General features: G+C 42.2%; 1 protein-coding gene across 20 annotated transcripts in view; it reads right to left on the reverse strand.

Annotated features, from left to right (window-relative positions):
• Positions 1-954: 954 nt before the first annotated feature.
• Positions 955-18,986, reverse strand: part of PITPNM2 (phosphatidylinositol transfer protein membrane associated 2) — a 451,974-nt gene continuing 433,942 nt past the window's right edge. For all 20 annotated transcript variants that reach the window (XM_077461889.1, XM_077461887.1, XM_077461884.1 and 17 more), the window contains 4 exons: positions 7,043-7,192; positions 6,778-6,961; positions 5,202-5,330; positions 955-4,647 (listed from right to left, as the gene is read on the reverse strand). In XM_077461889.1, coding sequence (XP_077318015.1) covers positions 4,309-4,647; positions 5,202-5,330; positions 6,778-6,961; positions 7,043-7,192 — 802 coding nt within the window. In that variant the 3' untranslated portion in view covers positions 955-4,308. The remainder of the gene's footprint in view (positions 4,648-5,201; positions 5,331-6,777; positions 6,962-7,042; positions 7,193-18,986) is intronic.

Raw genomic sequence — 18,986 nt, forward strand, 5'->3', positions numbered from 1 at the left:
TTTTTCTTTTGTCTCTAGTATAATAATACATTCCTATTTTTATAGAAAACTCACAATTTGCCTGTAGTTCGAATTACTTGTACACCATCACATTATGACAAATCAGCAGCCTTAAATTTTCACCATAAAATTAAGATAAATGTAGCAATTTATTACATCAAAGAAGGCTATTATTCTTCTAAAGATATTTAGCTTGCATATAATGACATACCCAAGCCTCTAAGAAAGGGGGAGGTTTAAGTGGGAGCTGGATGCACTAGCGTCCGTGTGTGTATGGGGGTTCCCTCTTACCCGGCTGGGTGGTGTAGGCTTGCTATCTCCATCCCTTTCATTCTTGCTCTTTGGTCTCCTTGAGCAGGTGGGGATGAGGTCCTTTATGTAAAGGGTGTATTGTTAATGAGATTTTTGACAATTATCTCATCTAGATTGCATTATATTTAAAGCCTATATTGGTGGCTCCTGACGAAGAGGACGATGTCAAGGAAACACATTGAGCGGCAAAGACTAATATATGCGAACAAACTACCAATGTTAGATTTTTTTCACATTTTGTATTTTATTATGATGTACTTGAAATTGTTGTGCAATACGAGTTTATACTGATGTACAAGATCTTTTTACAAAGGTATGAACCAATAAATTGCTTTTAACAGCAAAATTAAGGTTGTGCTATAAAAGTCCCATGACATACCATAGTTTAATCGTGTTGTTAGTTTCCAGTTAGGGATGTGGCACTTAAATCTCTTAAATTTGATAAGGTTTAATTGTTATTATTGGTATTTTAACCAACAGGGTCTCCTTAGCAGTCCTCTGAACCATTAAACCCATCTCTAGAGTTGCCAAAGGGTTCCACCAGAACTGGTTGCTTTCCTTACCTGCAATGCCAGCCCTGTCATGCTTTGCAAGCATAGCTGCTTCACCGACGTTGAAGTAAAGTAATTAGATACAATCCAATAACCTTCCCAAATCTTTAATCTGTGTAACGTACAATGGGTACTGCACAGAAAGCACAGAGGCCTAAAACAACACACTAACACACATACAAGCAAAATAGTATTTATACACACACCAAAATAATACAAAAAATGAAAACCAGGGAGCAGCAGACAGACATTTGGAAGAGTTCAGTCTTGTGCAAGTCTCCTTGTCTTCATTTATTATTTTCTCTATAAATAAAATATTATATACTGTAGAAAGCTGACAGTCAAGATTATACTCCTGGCAGGAATATGAGAAATGTAAGGCTACTGGAGCTTCTAGGAAATGCAGCAAAGGCGAAATACCTTTCTGTCTGGGCTTGAGAAAAAAGTGCAGGACCCATGACGAGGAGACAAGCTGTGGTTAACCTTGTCAGTGCTAGCGACATCTGCACACGCACACATCTACCAGTTACAGGAAAGAAATCTGTATGTTATAGTAACCTCTGGTTTTCATTTATTGTATTCTACTAACATTGTAAACGTATTATTTATTTTTGGTTATTTGAGACTAAGATGTTGAATCAAAGGATACAACTTCTCATAAGTGAAATTGACATAGGTGGAGGTGATCAGGCCTCCCAAAGCAATGGAGACAATAAACAATAGCAGATGCAAGTTGGTTAGGAATAAGTATTTATACACACACAGCTCTCAGAGTTAGCTGGCCCCCAAACCCATTTAGAAGCTGAATTGAACTATTGCTTTTGGAAAATGAACACAAACTAACATGTTAACATGCTTGTATCCTAACAGATAACAATGAGCTAATTTTCTTTTTATTAACTCCTTCCTGGCAGAATCTTGGAGCAATCCCACAGTTCTGCATAACTGATATTATTACAGTCAGAATGATTTATTCTGCTGTGTTATATCCACGTGGAAAAGATCCAAATATCCATAGTCAGGGAAGGCAAAAGGTTTTCAAAAAGCCTAACAAAGAGCAAAAAAAAATAAATGAGGCGATATATAGGATATGATTGTCAAGTCTACATGGAAAGTATGGGACAATGAGGATGACTCAAGAATATATTGCACTTATGCAAATGACAATTACATTATAGTTGGTCCTTTAATTTAATTGCTTTGTACAGAACGCCTGAAACAAAAAGCTACTTATTTTTTTTTGTGTGTTTTTTTTTAAATATTCATTAAAAACCCAGAGGATCGCCCCCACCCGAGACATTTTCTACATAAATAAATAACTTTCACTTTTATATAACCACTTTTCTGAACATTTACATTTGTTTGTTATACAGTATCTACACACAATAGCTTATCCCCTGCACGTTACAATAAAATTACATACATTTCCTCCCTTTGTGCATTTTTCATTGCTCAGCTTTCACTATTTTAAAGGCCATATCTAGTCAATCTGTTCCCCCAAGGTTTCAAGCTAGCCCAATACAGTTGACCCTCTGCTTAGCAGTTCATGCATTGGGGTATTTGCTAATCCCTGCTATACTGACCTATTCACGCCTCAGGCAGAGAATTTACAAAATGTAATGTGTATATGTGCTTTATACTGTAACTGTCAAAAGTCAATCACACATTTTACCATGGACTGGCGATTTTCACACTTTTGCAGACGTTCAAAAGGTATAATCCAATGGCCAGTCAATTCTTACATTTAATACATAAGCATAAAGATACTTTGTACAAAGGGGAAAAAAAACACCAAAAATATTTTGGACAAAATATCAGTGGGATCAAAGCTATAGGTCTATTACAATGTGCAATGTAATCCGATTATTCAGATATAAGATGCACATGACACAGGTTTTCAGTGGAGAAGGGACTTATACTAGGTGAGCAGTGCAATTCTGCTGTCACACAAGCAGGCTTAAAGGTGCAGATCACTCTGTATAGAGTACAATTATATGAAACTGGCATTATAACTCATTCCTTGATGAGCTACGGCAGCAGAGACTTGCTAGGCAGAGTAAACATCAATATAGGAAGAGTATTTAAACATATTCTAAATCTAACATACCACAAACGTTCAATCATTTGCTTTTTTGGCTTTCTGTTCACCTGTAATGGTGACAATCAGGGATATTTCACAGTGCTAGATAAATACAGTATTAAACTGATCTGCTAACATTGTGTGCTGCATGTGGTCTCTTTAAATAAATTAGTCTTGTTTGATGTGTACCAGCCTTTGCTGGAGATGAATACAGCTATGCCCAGGCAACTATCCATAGGTATTGTTAACATGGCAAATGTAGGAGCTAGGCAAATTAAATCTTTCTGCTTATACCATGCTACGCGGTGTATGACTTTATTTATTTATTTTTTTATTTTTTTATGGCACGCCTGCCTAAACTTGGTACTGGGAAAAACACAGCACAAAAATAGTTCTACCTATCCTCTGGCTTAGCAATAATTAAATTACCATGCACTACGGGACAAGGATATGTAGCTACATGAGATGGTAACAGATCTCCAATCTAAAAATTATCAGTGCAAAGAAAACAATGAGGTCATACAGTTGAGCAACTACATGCAAAAAAAGCAGCAGACTGGACATTTAGAGAATTAGGATTAAGAACTTCGGATACAAAAAAGATTTCAGGGTTATGGGTTTCACTTGTCCTCAGATCACCAAAACCCCAGGTAACAGTACCTGTGCAGTGCGTTCATGTCCGTTTCTAAACGTGTCCTTTACATGACCAGCTCACAAGAACAGTTGAAATGAGCAAGGCAGACTGTCAATAGTCTTGGAACATTTTATGAAAAGTATCTTCCGTCTTTTCCAGGAAAAAAAAAAGGGAAAATTGTTTGTGTTGACATTTTCATTTGTTGTGCCTTGGTTTAAGGAACAGAGAACGAGCAAATGTGTGAAGGAAACTATTAATGGTTTACGGCTGGTTCTGCGGAGGCTGCCTCTTTTTTTGTGGTGATACTCAATGGGTAATGAGTGTTATGTACAAAATAGAAACTAAAATCCTTATTTAGTTGGACATGTGCTGTGCATTCTTCTCAGAAAACCTTTAGAGATGGCTAAGAAGATAAAAGAGGCACATATATTTACATTGGTAAGTTTATGAACCTGCTTAAAAAATAATAATAAAAATAAATAAAAATGTTGACTACTTTTACTTGTCCCCTTGTGTGGTTCTGTCACAATGATCTTCTGGGCATTGCTACCCTTTTTAAGGCTTGCAGTTCAACCCTTCTTGTCATCAGCTTTGCTAACGTTGTTATATAGTAGCACCATTATGTCAACTCTGTCTCAATAGACAAAGTTGCACCTCTGTCCCTTTTTTGCCCCCCTCCCTTTAAAGTGGCAAGAGCCAAGCACAGGAATTAGTTCAGGATGCACTGGAGCTCATTTCTGACTTAAAACGCCAGAATCCAGCTTGGTGGTGGCCGCACTCCTCCCCCAGCATCCTGCTGCAATGCTCATACTTCTTTGGCTACGTTCCCTTTCCCGATCGCGGTCACTCTCCGACTGACTTTGCGTTCGCTCTGGTTTGTGGTTGCTGCTAGCTGTGGGCTGTGATGAGATGGTGCGAAGTAAATGATTCCTCTTCCTCAGGAAATCTGACTGACCGGGAAGACAAAAGCTTCCTTTTCGTAATGCTATTCTGTTGGTGTTCTTGGCAGGTCGAGATCGGTGGCTGTATTCCAGTTGTGCAAGGTGAGAAGCATAGCCTTCGGTGATGAACTGTAATAAAAAAAATTCATAGCTATAAAGCAAATATTTAAACAACGCATAAGAACCATGTCAATTCATGTGCCCTGTAGTGCCAGTGAAGTGGACAGTCAGTCCTCTGACAAAGTGTGGGAAAGGACGACTCTGTGTACCCCGCAGAAAAGCAATCCACGTCCCAAATTGCAGCTAAGAAATAGAAGACACAAACTGGTTACTGCAGGCAAAACAGATGATTCTTTTAGTTTTTAGTCTTGAGGTGTTCACCTCTGCCCTTACTGATTCCTTCCCCAGGTCTTGGGTTCTGGTTGTCACTGTTCAAGGAAGCTACAGGAAGTAATACAACTTCCTGCAAACACAGTGACGTCTTCATTTCTTGCTTCAACTACAGTCATAAAATTATTTAAAGTAATGGCATGCATTACATATATCACTGTATTATTGGTAGCTTTGACCTTTGGACATGACAGTAACTTACATGTCACACATGCTGCAAAACTACATAGTTTGTACAATATTTTCCAAGTAGTGAAGAACGTTGGCTAGCTCTAATTGTATGGTAGCTTTACCTGACATTGGTGCTGCAACTTCTTGGTTGGACGGCCTACAATGAAGATCTGCATTGGTGACAGACCTATAGTGCTGTACACTGAGATATCCTTTGTGGAGCCATAAGCTGCATGGATTTTCATGTGTACCTGCAAAAATTAAACAAAATCGACAAAAAATAAGGCAAATGTACCTAAAAAAAAAAAAAAGCATATGCCCCTGTACTTCTTGAAAGTGACACATAGGGGTTGATTTACTAAAGGCATATAGACTGCACTTTGCAAAGAGCAGTTGTCCTCTGCAAGTGCAGTTGCTCCAGAGCTTAGTAAATGAGGTAAGGCTTCACTTTGCAAAGAGTACCCAATCACGTGCTAGGAAAAAAAGTCAGCAGAGCTTCTGCCCATTGCTCTGGAGCAAGTGCTCTTGCAAAGTGCACAGTCTTTTTGTCTTTGGTAAATCTCCCTCTGCATGAAAATCAATATATATTAAAGTGGTTCTAACGGCAGAATTTTTATTTTTTTTATCTTAATGCATTCTAGGGCGAGAGGAAGAAGGAGGAAGTGGGACAGGAAGTCTCACTAAAAGGAGGGTACACATGCCCCCCCTCCCCAAAAAATGACATGCCAAAAGTGGCATGACAGGAGTGCTTAAAGCGGAAGTTCCACTTTTGGGTGGAACTCCGCTTTAAAGATTTTTTTTTTTTACCCAAAGATTTTGTTGTAGATGTTGTGCACCTGAAAAGTCCCACTGTCCTATTTCTTGGTGTCACAGAATGCAACTGTAAACTCAGCCTGTCATAACCCACTAAGAAGTAAACAAGACATGTTTGATTCACCTCCATCTGGTAACCATTATCACCAAGACAGAATGTGAGAAATTTACAGTCGTCACCAGAACATGAGGTGATGGGAAATCTTTTAACAGGGACACTTGTTCTCGTGACAATTGTCAAAAAGCGTATTTCCACTCTTTGTGGAGGGATTTTCTCTCCCTTTCTGTAGCATCTCCAGAACAGGAAGAGAGGGGGAAATCACCCCAATGTGAAAACAGAAAAAAAAGATGGAAAATGGAAGGGATTGAGCTCATGGAGGAACACTGTACCTACACTTCACACTTCATGAATACAGAAGTGCCCTCATAGGACAGGAGAATACCTGGTAGGCCTGATAGAACTGAATAGCAAAAAGACTTGACCTACAAAACAATTCGGAAAGTGATATCATTACACCCACTATACTCTCCTTTCCTATATCAATAGAAACTGTGATAAGATGTAACAACATGTACAACAAAATAATGTGGTCCGTATTTTTTGTATTTCTGTACCCTTTTTTCTATATTGTTATAGTGTTGTCCCTGTGGGACCTCTTTCTCAGAATAAAGAGAAAAAGAAAAACCAAAACAGAAAAACAAAACCTGACAAGGGTTTTAACCATTCCCTACTCTATATAATACTGTGGCTAAATAGGTTTTATACTGTACAATATTACAATCACTAATTACAAACAGTAAGGGGGAGGTGGTGTTTGTTAACAAAGACACACACTAGTCATTAGCGGATAGCACCCACAAACCATTGTATGGAATGTTTCTTACATCTTGAATCAGGGTTTTCAGAAAATTTGCTTTGTGCCGCAGGGGATCATGAACCAATCCATCACAGAATGACACTATGCCATGTGGGAAGTTGTGCTGTGCCAGCCATGCCACTACTCTCTGCTTTTGCATGTCGGGTCTGCCTGTGACATAGATAATGAGGTAGCCAAGATCCTGCCAGTGCCTAGAAGAAGATAGAGGAGGTTTAAGAAGTGCTATGGACAGTACATAACAGCTATGGGACCCTACAAAAGAGTACACTGACCTCACTACATCCACTGCCCCTGCTCTGACTTTCGGGTCACTTCCCATGATGGAAACACTAGCAGCAAAAGATCCGTCAATGCTGAATACTACAAATTCTGTTGCTTTAGGTAAAACATGGAGGTAACTGTCGGCATATGTATGGTCTCCCCTAGAAAAAAAAAACAAAGGCATTGTTACAAAGGCATTTGTATACACAGATGTCAGTAAAACCACCCAATCAGGGACTAATACGTGTGCATTGTACAAAGTAATGTACAGTAATATGAAATCTGGCTACTGTGGGTCACTTTGTACATCAATTGTTTTGTTTTCTCCCAATGTCTTTAATACATGCACTACCACTTATGAGATAAAATTCTAAACAGGTGGAACATATAGATGGAAAACACCATATGGCTAAGATGATCCCCAGGTTATTCTCCTGTAAGAACGGATGTTTCATGCGAATCAAGTAATTCACAATTTATATCACCTTCCAAGTCTCATGTCGTAAATTGTATACCCTTTATTAAAACAACAAATGCTATGTGCAATATTTTTGTTTTTGGGTTTAGATACACTACAAGTTCCATTTAATTGAATAAAGCAGGATATTCAAACAATCCTGTCCCCAATATGATGAGTATGGGGAATACAGAAAGAAGATGCTACGGTCTCCTTAGCTCCAGACACTGTTTGCTCTCTAGGGGGCACTGTTCCACTGAACTGTTTTGACATTTCAATTTATACACCACTTTCAAAACTAATGGTATGCAGAGTTACTACTGGTCAAATTGCTTTTTAGTCATTTATGACTGTGAAAGCAAGAGTACCAAGTAATATTAAGTATCATCTGAGCCAAGCATTGCTACTTTAATACAACACAGTCCAATTCAGAAAAAGCATAAGCGGGCCCAGAAACAGCTTTGTGCTAAAGTTAACCTTTTGTAACATGTTATATCTGTATTCAGGGTATAATATGTAACATGTCATTGCTGCAGCAGTCCCCCCCCCCCCCATCTTCTCCACGCACTTGCTGTCACAATTTAAAGAAAAAACGTGGCCACGAAGCATACACTGCTAACTCAGAAGGCGTGCTAGCCGAACGGAATCTTTCCTTTTCAATATAAGCATATGAACGGATGTTTGTGAGTAGTACTTTTGCCTATATAATAAATACGAAGTTTTATAAGACGTACTGCACCATGGATATGCCTCTTATTCATTACATATAACCGAACACGGCATAAGAACGGAGGAACGAAGGTTTCCCGGAACCATAATAGAGGCCAGCCAGAGAGCTACACAGTGGCTGATACTGTGAAGGTTGATCCACCCCGGAAGGGGCCTTAACTCTGGTGAGAGCAACTGCATAAAAATAGCCACAGAGCACCGGGAACAACAATTGAAATTTCCTCCACCCTTCACTTCACTTTCACTCGCAGAGGACACCCCACTAATTTATAATCACCTTTTTGAGGGACACTCTTTACTACTTTTTAATTTTTTAATATTTTTAATTATTATTCTTATTTCCATTTTTTGCATTTTTTACTGCTAAATTTTACCACATTTTTTCACCTTTTTGTATCTTTTCACCTATGTAATATGTACCTTTCATCACAGTTACACTACGTGAGGACTTGATACGTGTAACAGTTAAACCGATTTTTTATATATTTTTTATATACACATATTTTGTATACATATTTCTTCTATATATACTAAGCTTTACTTTTTATTTATATAGGTTTGTCACAAGTACCAGAATTTGTTCACCAGCACCTTGCACTTGATGGTGCTAGATTCTCACCGTCCATGTCGAATCTCTACATGGGTTGGTGGGAGGAACAAGTTTTGTTCTCTCCCAGCAACACTTTGGCTAGGCAGATTGTTTGGTATGGTCGCTATATCGATGACCTCGTGATGGTGTGGGATGGTGACATTATGGGATTGCATGAATTTTGTAAATTCCTGAATGATAATCAGTTAAATCTACATTTTTCAAGTGAGCATGATGTTTCCAGTATCAACTTTCTAGACATCACCCTAAAGGGTGATCCAACTACAGGTGATGTTTCAACATGCACCTATAGGAAACCATGCTCTGGTAACACTACACATTTTGCAGCCAGTTGTCATTCATCCCACACCATCAATTCCATCCCTTATGGGGAGTTCATTCGAGCTAAACTTAACTGTTCAACAAATTCAACCTTTGAACTAGAATGTAAGGTCATTCATCAGCGCTTATTGGACCGAGGTTATAAGGAATCTATTATATACCAAGGACTAGAAAGGGTTCTGATAATGGACAGAGAGGAATTACTGTCAGATAAGTCTAAAACCGAGAGCATAAAAATATAAATAAGAACAAACCTCATCGACCTCACAACTCTAGAAATATAAAAACTGGTAAACCCTTTACATTTTAACCACATTTTCCCAAGAATATAATCAAATAGTCAGAATAATAAAAAAATAATCTGCCAATATTGAATACAGATAAAGACTTAAATGGCATTCTGCAAGCAGGTTGCCTTTTTTCTAGCCGACATGCGCCCACCTTGGGGACTGCACTATTGCCCAGTCTATTTTCATCTAAACAATGCCAACCCACCTGGCTCTCCTATCCCGGCAGTTACCCTTACATAGTTACATAGTTAGTAAGGTTGAATAAAGACACCAGTCCATCCAGTTCAACCTGAGTGACTGTCCACAATTGTCCCTATCCCTGTACATTGCACACTCACATTGGTCCCTACCCTCAAGGAGCCCACAATCCTAAGGTCCCCATTCATATACTAGGGCAATTTTGGACAGAAGCCAATTAACCTACGGGCATGTCTTTAGAGTGTGGGAGGAAACCGGGGTACCCGGAGGAAACCCACGCGGGCACAGGGAGAACATGCAAACTCCAAGCAAGTAGCGTCGTGGTTGGGATTTGAACCAGTGACCCTTTTTACTGCTAGGCGAGAGTGCTACCCACTACACCACTGTACCACCCTTATCCTTGTAATATAAAAACCTGTAGGTACTGTAACTTGTGTGATCTGGGTAAAACATTTGTTGCCACAGCTACAGATGAAAAGTTTACTATACAGCAATACTGTGGCACAAATTATGTAATTTACCTGATCACCTGTATTTCATGCAGCCTCCAATATGTAGGCTGTACCACACGTCTGTTGAGAGTCCGTATAGAGGAACATTACTGTGACATTAATAATCCAAACTCTAGAAATATTTCAAATGCAACACATCACTTTAGGGAATGTCACCAGGGTAATTTCTCCTCTTTCTGCTTTATAGGAATAGAATGGTTGTCTCACTCGCCCAGAGGAGATGATAGGGAGAGAAGCATGGTGGATCTTTAGATTAAAAACTAGATCGCCTCAGGGGTTAAACCTGTGGTGGGATCTGGACTTGCACTTACATTAAGAATGCCTCTCCCCAGAGCCTTCTCTCTCTTTCTCTTTTTTCCTCCTCTGGTGTCTTTTTTTTCACATACCTAGATTATCATTTTTATTTTATGTATCTAACGTTTTTGGTGTGTTTTAATTATGTATATGTGCATGTACTTATTATTAGTGATGGACGAACTTCCGACGGGACGTTTCGCGAAAGCGAAATGCGAACGGACCCAAACGTTCGCGAAACCGAACGTTCGCCGCGGGCCCCATTGACTTCAATGGGAGGCGAACTTTGCAAACCTTCATGTCGAATTTGCGGCCACGTGGTAATTATTAGGGGGTAAAACGTAGTCCCACCATCTGGACAATGACATAATACATGTATGAGGTGAATTTGGGATCGATAACTACAAGCATTTTTATTTTATTTGGGAAATTGTTCTAACAATTCAGGACTATGGAGCTAATGAAGGCAATGGAGGAGAGGGAAGGTCAGGGACCAGGGTAGGCAAAGAAGAGGGTGCAGGAGATGATCACCAGCAGCGTGACATACCGGAATGACACATGCACCGTGATAGAGGCATCTGACAGCAGCACCGTAATACAGAGCACTGACAGCAGCACCGTGACATACAGCGCTGACAGCAGCACCGTGACATACAGCGCTGACAGCAGCACCGTGACATACAGCGCTGACAGCAGCACCGTGACATACAGCGCTGACAGCAGCACCGTGACATACAGCGCTGACAGCAGCACCGTGACATACAGCGCTGACAGCAGCACCGTGACATACAGCGCTGACAGCAGCACCGTGACATACAGCGCTGACAGCAGCACCGTGACATACAGCGCTGACAGCAGCACCGTGACATACAGCGCTGACAGCAGCACCGTAAGCAGCCCCAGGAGGAAGTCAGCACAGCACAGGGATGGTGTGATCCCCTCATAATAAGAACCCCCAGGAGGAAGTCAGCACAGCACAGGGATAGTGTGATCCCTTCATAATAAGAACCCCCAGGAGGAAGTCAGCACAGCACAGGGATATCATAAGCAGCCCCAGTAGAAATATGACACCGCTCAACCTCTTCAAAGAGGAGGGTAGGGGCATATAGTACGGTGTGCTTTTTTGGGTCAAGGAAGTGAGCAGACTGTACGTCAGTCCCTATACCGCTGAAGGACTGCTGCAGTATAGGGCAGCGGTCAGCAGTGGTGCACGTCAACCCTATCTATTGTGGACCTATAGCGGTCCTTACAGAACAGCAGACTGTACCGCACTCAAGCCTATGTACCGTAGCACCCTATACCAAGTTACCAGTCCTTATAAGAACTTTTGTGGACCAAGCAGGTTGTGTATTAGTGTTTAGCAGACTGTACGTCAGTCCCTATACCGCTGAAGGACTGCTGCAGTATAGGGCAGCGGTCAGCAGTGGTGCACGTCAACCCTATCTATTGTGGACCTATAGCGGTCCTTACAGAACAGCAGACTGTACCGCACTCAAGCCTATGTACCGTAGCACCCTATACCAAGTTACCAGTCCTTATAAGAACTTTTGTGGACCAAGCAGGTTGTGTATTAGTGTTTAGCAGACTGTACGTCAGTCCCTATACCGCTGAAGGACTGCTGCAGTATAGGGCAGCGGTCAGCAGTGGTGCACGTCAACCCTATCTATTGTGGACCGATAGCGGTCCTTACAGAACAGCAGACTGTACCGCACTCAAGCCTATGTACCGTAGCACCCTATACCAAGTTACCAGTCCTTATAAGAACTTTTGTGGACCAAGCAGGTTGTGTATTAGTGTTTAGCAGACTGTACGTCAGTCCCTATACCGCTGAAGGACTGCTGCAGTATAGGGCAGCGGTCAGCAGTGGTGCACGTCAACCCTATCTATTGTGGACCGATAGCGGTCCTTACAGAACAGCAGACTGTACCGCACTCAAGCCTATGTACCGTAGCACCCTATACCAAGTTACCAGTCCTTATAAGAACTTTTGTGGACCAAGCAGGTTGTGTATTAGTGTTTAGCAGACTGTACGTCAGTCCCTATACCGCTGAAGGACTGCTGCAGTATAGGGCAGCGGTCAGCAGTGGTGCACGTCAACCCTATCTATTGTGGACCTATAGCGGTCCTTACAGAACAGCAGACTGTACCGCACTCAAGCCTATGTACCGTAGCACCCTATACCAAGTTACCAGTCCTTATAAGAACTTTTGTGGACCAAGCAGGTTGTGTATTAGTGTTTAGCAGACTGTACGTCAGTCCCTATACCGCTGAAGGACTGCTGCAGTATAGGGCAGCGGTCAGCAGTGGTGCACGTCAACCCTATCTATTGTGGACCTATAGCGGTCCTTACAGAACAGCAGACTGTACCGCACTCAAGCCTATGTACCGTAGCACCCTATACCAAGTTACCAGTCCTTATAAGAACTTTTGTGGACCAAGCAGGTTGTGTATTAGTGTTTAGCAGACTGTACGTCAGTCCCTATACCGCTGAAGGACTGCTGCAGTATAGGGCAGCGGTCAGCAGTGGTGCACGTCAACCCTATCTATTGTGGACCGATAGCGGTCCTTACAGAACAGCAGACTGTACCGCACTCAAGCCTATGTACCGTAGCACCCTATACCAAGTTACCAGTCCTTATAAGAACTTTTGTGGACCAAGCAGGTTGTGTATTAGTGTTTAGCAGACTGTACGTCAGTCCCTATACCGCTGAAGGACTGCTGCAGTATAGGGCAGCGGTCAGCAGTGGTGCACGTCAACCCTATCTATTGTGGACCGATAGCGGTCCTTACAGAACAGCAGACTGTACCGCACTCAAGCCTATGTACCGTAGCACCCTATACCAAGTTACCAGTCCTTATAAGAACTTTTGTGGACCAAGCAGGTTGTGTATTAGTGTTTAGCAGACTGTACGTCAGTCCCTATACCGCTGAAGGACTGCTGCAGTATAGGGCAGCGGTCAGCAGTGGTGCACGTCAACCCTATCTATTGTGGACCGATAGCGGTCCTTACAGAACAGCAGACTGTACCGCACTCAAGCCTATGTACCGTAGCACCCTATACCAAGTTACCAGTCCTTATAAGAACTTTTGTGGAACAAGCAGGTTGTGTGTTAGTGATTAGCAGACTGTACGTCAGTCCCTATACCGCTGAAGGACTGCTGCAGTATAGGTGAGCGGTCAGCAGTGGTGCACGTCAACCCTATCTATTGTGGACCTATAGCGGTCCTTACAGAACAGCAGACTGTACCGCACTCAAGCCTATGTACCGTAGCACCCTATACCAAGTTACCAGTCCTTATAAGAACTTTTGTGGACCAAGCAGGTTGTGTATTAGTGTTTAGCAGACTGTACGTCAGTCCCTATACCGCTGAAGGACTGCTGCAGTATAGGGCAGCGGTCAGCAGTGGTGCACGTCAACCCTATCTATTGTGGACCGATAGCGGTCCTTACAGAACAGCAGACTGTACCGCACTCAAGCCTATGTACCGTAGCACCCTATACCAAGTTACCAGTCCTTATAAGAACTTTTGTGGAACAAGCAGGTTGTGTGTTAGTGATTAGCAGACTGTACGTCAGTCCCTATACCGCTGAAGGACTGCTGCAGTATAGGGCAGCGGTCAGCAGTGGTGCACGTCAACCCTATCTATTGTGGACCGATAGCGGTCCTTACAGAACAGCAGACTGTACCGCACTCAAGCCTATGTACCGTAGCACCCTATACCAAGTTACCAGTCCTTATAAGAACTTTTGTGGAACAAGTGAGTTGTGAATGTTTAGCAGACTGCAGCAGAAGGGCAGCAGTCAAGTATAATATCCTTTCTATATTTGGAAGAAAGAATATTATACATGTACAAGCCTATTACTGTACCACTGATACCAGTCCTGAAAAGAACCTTTGTGGAACTAATAATAACAGCAAGTCTTTAAAATTACCCTCACTGCCTGACAACACTGCTTCCTTCCTGTCCCTATACAAATTGGCAAAAAAAGAGAACGATTAGTGGTTACTGGAACAGCTCTTTTGTGGACCTTGATAGTAACAGCTAATGATGATGATGATGATGATGATGATGAAAGACTAATCTGGCTGTCCCTGTAGCATACACCGTCCTTTCCCTTTCTCTAAACTAACAAAAGACACTCAGGCTGCTGCAAGAATCAGCAGCACAGCAAACCTATCAACACCTAACACCTATACCAGTCCTGAAAAGAACTTTTGTGTACCAAATAGCTAGTGGTTTATCTCTCCCTACTCCACACAGGAACCTGTCCCTATCGTAACAGAAGAAAGAATGTAAAATGGCCACCGGATCGGGTGTATTTATAGGTTAGGGGGAATGTCCAAGTGTCCATGTGCTGTCATGTCTCAATTGGCTGTCCTGTATCACATGATAAACGTGTCACCAAAGGTTAAAGTTCTTGTATACATTAAACACGTAAGTCCGCCGCGGCGAACGACGGAAAAAGGCGTTCGAACGTGCGGACCGCGAATGTCGGAAATTCGCCGCGAAACGACCGCCGGGCGAAACGTTCGTCCATCACTACTTATTATCACTGTAAGGTGTGTGAGAAATAGTGGCATACATATGGATCACCCTATATGCAGTGTAGCCGATTCCCCCCTTTTTTTGGGTAATTGCCTGAAGTCAATTAAGACAGTTAATGGGTGGAGCTAGTGATCCTTAGAGCTACTATTTATTTCAAAGTTTCATGTCTGTAATGTGGTTATGACTAAGGCCGTATAGGCTGAAACACGTCAACCTTTTTTATTTGCGTTTGGTCACTGTGGCTTGTTAATAAATACTAAATTTTTTAAGCGCAATCACCAGAGTGAGGATCATCTTTTCCTCATTTCTCTACTCAGCCAACGATTGTGGATTCTACTTTGGTGTTGGGATTTATCACATATGGACTTTTAGCTTGCTACTTATGCAATTTATTTTATCTGTGTCACATTTTAATGTTGGATGTTATTATCCCTTTCATGACTAAGCCTATTTTTGGAATTTGGTGTTTACAAGTTAAAATCCATATTTTTTGCTAGAAAATTACTTGGAACCCCCAAACATTATATATATATTTTTTAGCAGAGACTCTAGAGAATAAAACGGCGATTGTTGCAATATTTTATGTCACACGGTATTTGCGCAGCGGTGTTTTAAACGCAACTTTTTGGGAAAAGGGACACTTTCATGAATAAAATAAAAAACAAAACAGTAAAATTAGCCCAATTTTTTTGTGTAATGTAAAAGATAATGTTACGCCGAGTAAATAGATACCAAACATGTCACACTTTATAATTGCGTGCACTTGTAGATTGATGACAAAGTACGGTACCTAAAAATCTCAATAGGCGACGCTTTAAAAATTTTTTTACGGTTACCAGGTTAGCGTTACAGAGGAGGTCTAGTGCTAGAATTATTGCTCTCGCTCTGATGATCGCGGCGATACCTCACGTGTGTGATTTGAATACCGTTTACATATGCGGGCGCGACTTCCGTATGCGTTCTCTTTGCTTCGCGAGCTTGCGGGGACGGCGGGCGCTTTAAAAAAAAATTAATTATTTTTTTATTTATTTTAAAATGACTAAATTGTTTTAAAAAAAAAATAAAAAAATTGATCACTTTTATTGCTTTCACAAGGAATGTAAACATCCCTTGTGACAGTAATAGGTGGTGACAGGTCCTCTTTATGGAGGGATCGGGGGTCTAAAAGACCCCCCACCCCTCCTTTACACTTCAATGTATTCAGATCGCCGAAAACGGCGATTCTGAATACCGGATATTTTTTTAAAACCGGCGCCATTGGCAGCCGAGTAAACGGGAAGTGACGTCATGACGTCGCTTCCGTGTTTACGATGAGGAGACTGGAACGAAGCCGATTACGGCTTCGTTCCAGTTCCTCCCCAGCAGCCCGAGGCGTCGGATCACGAATCGGTGCTCCCGATCGAGCGGGAGCACCGGTAACAGCGGCGGGAGGCAGCGGGAAGGGGGGACGTCCCCTCCCACTCCTCCAGCATAACAGCCGAGCGGCTTTTAGCCGCATCGGTTGTTATGCCTGGATAGCCAATCGCCTGCTGCAAAAAATGGTACCGGGATGATGCCTGCAGGTGCGGGCATCATCCCGGTATAACCCCCGGAAGCCGAGTACGCATATCTGCGTACGCTCGGCGGGAAAGGGTTATTGTATTCACCCCATTTTTATTCACAGCCATTCGTGGTTTTCACTGAACATTTATAGCGACTCATCCTTTAATTACATATTCACAATTTTGGTGAATCGTTCACTTTTAAGCTGATTATTTGTTCCTACCCCTACAGGGTGGCAATCATTGGTTTATCATTTTTTAGCCAAAAAGCCTACAATGGGCATATGAGCATCAGAACTGGACCACAGGAATAGTGGAGTGGAGTAATGAAAGTGGACTGGTCTGATGAATACAGCAATAATAATGTGGAAAAATTTAAAATAATGCATTGGGGGGGCAAAAATATGAATGTAATCTACTCACTGGGGGAGAACCTCTGGGGGAATCTAGGATGGAAAAGGACCTGGGGGTCCTAGTAGATGATAGGCTCAGCAATGGTATGTAATGCCAAGCTGCTGCTAACAAAGCAAACAGAATATTGACATGCATTAAAAAGGGGATTAACTCCAGATATAAAGTGATAATTCTTCCACTCTACAAGACTCTGGTCCAGCCGCACCTAGAGTATGCTGTCTAGTTCTGGGCACCAGTCCTCAGGAAGGATGTACTAGAAATGGTGCAAGTACAAAGAAGGGCAACAAAGCTAATAAAGGGACTGGAGGATATTAGTTATGAAGAACGTTTATGAGCACTGAACTTATTCTCTCTGGAGAAGAGACGCTTGAGAGGGGATATGATTTTAATTTACAAATACCATACTGGTGACCCCACAATAGGGACAACATTTTTTTGTGGGCGTTTAATAAGACACGTGGCCACTCATTAAGATTACAAGAAAAGAAGTTTAACCGTAGACTGCGCAGAGGGTTCTTTACTGTAAGAGCGGCAAGGATGTGGAATTCAATTCCGCAGGCAGTGGTTTCAGCAGGAGCATCTAATAGTTTAAAAAAAACTATTAGATAAGCACCTGAACGACCACGACAGTGATATACAATGTAATACTGACATATAATCACACACATAGGTTGGGCTTAATGGACTTGTGTCTTTTTTCAACCTCAACTACTATGTAACTACTATGTGTTGACTTGGCCTCCAAATTCTCTGGAAAATTCTGCTGGAAAAACAATTCTGGTCCATAGAGGCCCCACCTCACAACTTACAGGACTTAAAGGATCTGCTACTGATGGCTTAGTGCCAGGTACCACACAGTGGCTAAGTGATTAGCACTTCCACCTAGCAGCACTAGGGTCATTGGTTTGAATCTCAACTACAGTGCTACCTGCCTGGAGTTTGCATGTTCTCCCTGTGTCTGCGTGGGTTTCCTCCCACACTCCATAGACGTGCTGGAAGGTTAAAGGACTACTGTCCAAATTGGCCCTAGTATGTGTATGTATGAATGTGAGCTAGGGACCTTGTATGCTCCTTGATGGCAGGGACTGATGTGAGTGTATAATCAATATGTAAAGCATTGCGTAAAATGACCCATGCTATAAGTACCTATAATAATAAATAAATGGAGGTCTTTTGGAGTCCATGCCTTAACTGGTTATGGTGGGTGGCCATAATGTTATGGCTAAAAGGCAGTGGCATAACTAGGGTTGGTGTCACCTGGTGCGGTAAAACATGGTGTCACCCCCCCTCCCCCTGGCTAGCCTGCTACAGTGCTCTGTCCTGCCTCAGCGGATTGACAGCAGGACAAGCAGTAGGGCACTAAGCAGGCTAGCACGTCTTGCGCCCCCTTCCCAGCCTGCCACAGTGCTACTTGATAGCGTCCCCCAGGTCATTTTTCTTAGAGAAAAGGTGAAGGAACTCAACCACGCCACACACCTTTCCCCAGAGTAGGGGGCTTGAGTGTGTCACAGCAACTGGACGTGGGAGGATCCTAAAAGGGCATTAAATATGGGAAGACAAAAAGAGGCCATCTATGCTCAGACTGAAACAACACTCAGTCCTCAATATTCTGAAAAATCAAGGAGAGATTTGCCCATGGGGCTTTTATGAGTGGTGCTAGATAAAATGGTACACCAAATGTTATTTGTATAGTGCATTAAATACCAAGAGGGTGCTACATACAGAGTGCAGGGTTTTGGAGGGTGCTAGGTACAGGGTTCAGGAGGGTGCAGAGTTCAGGGGAGTGCTTCGTGCAGGGTTTTGGAGGGTGCTACATACAGAGTGCATGGTTTTGGAGAGTGCTATGTAAGAGTGTAGGATTCTGGAGGGTGTTAGGTACAGATTGCAAAGCTCAGGTGTGTGCGAGGTGCAGAGTTCAGGTGGGTGCTAGGTACAGGGTGCAGAGTTCAGGTGGGTGCTAGGTGCAGAGTTCCACCCCCAAATCGCCATCCTTGACAGGTCTGTTTCTCCCATCTAAGCACAGACCCCATCCCCCCTCCTAT

Source organism: Lithobates pipiens, unplaced genomic scaffold, assembly GCF_037356315.1.
Source record: "Lithobates pipiens isolate NorthernLeopardFrog02 unplaced genomic scaffold, aLitPip1_a1.2 Scaffold_3, whole genome shotgun sequence".
NCBI classification, from domain to species: domain Eukaryota; kingdom Metazoa; phylum Chordata; class Amphibia; order Anura; family Ranidae; genus Lithobates; species Lithobates pipiens.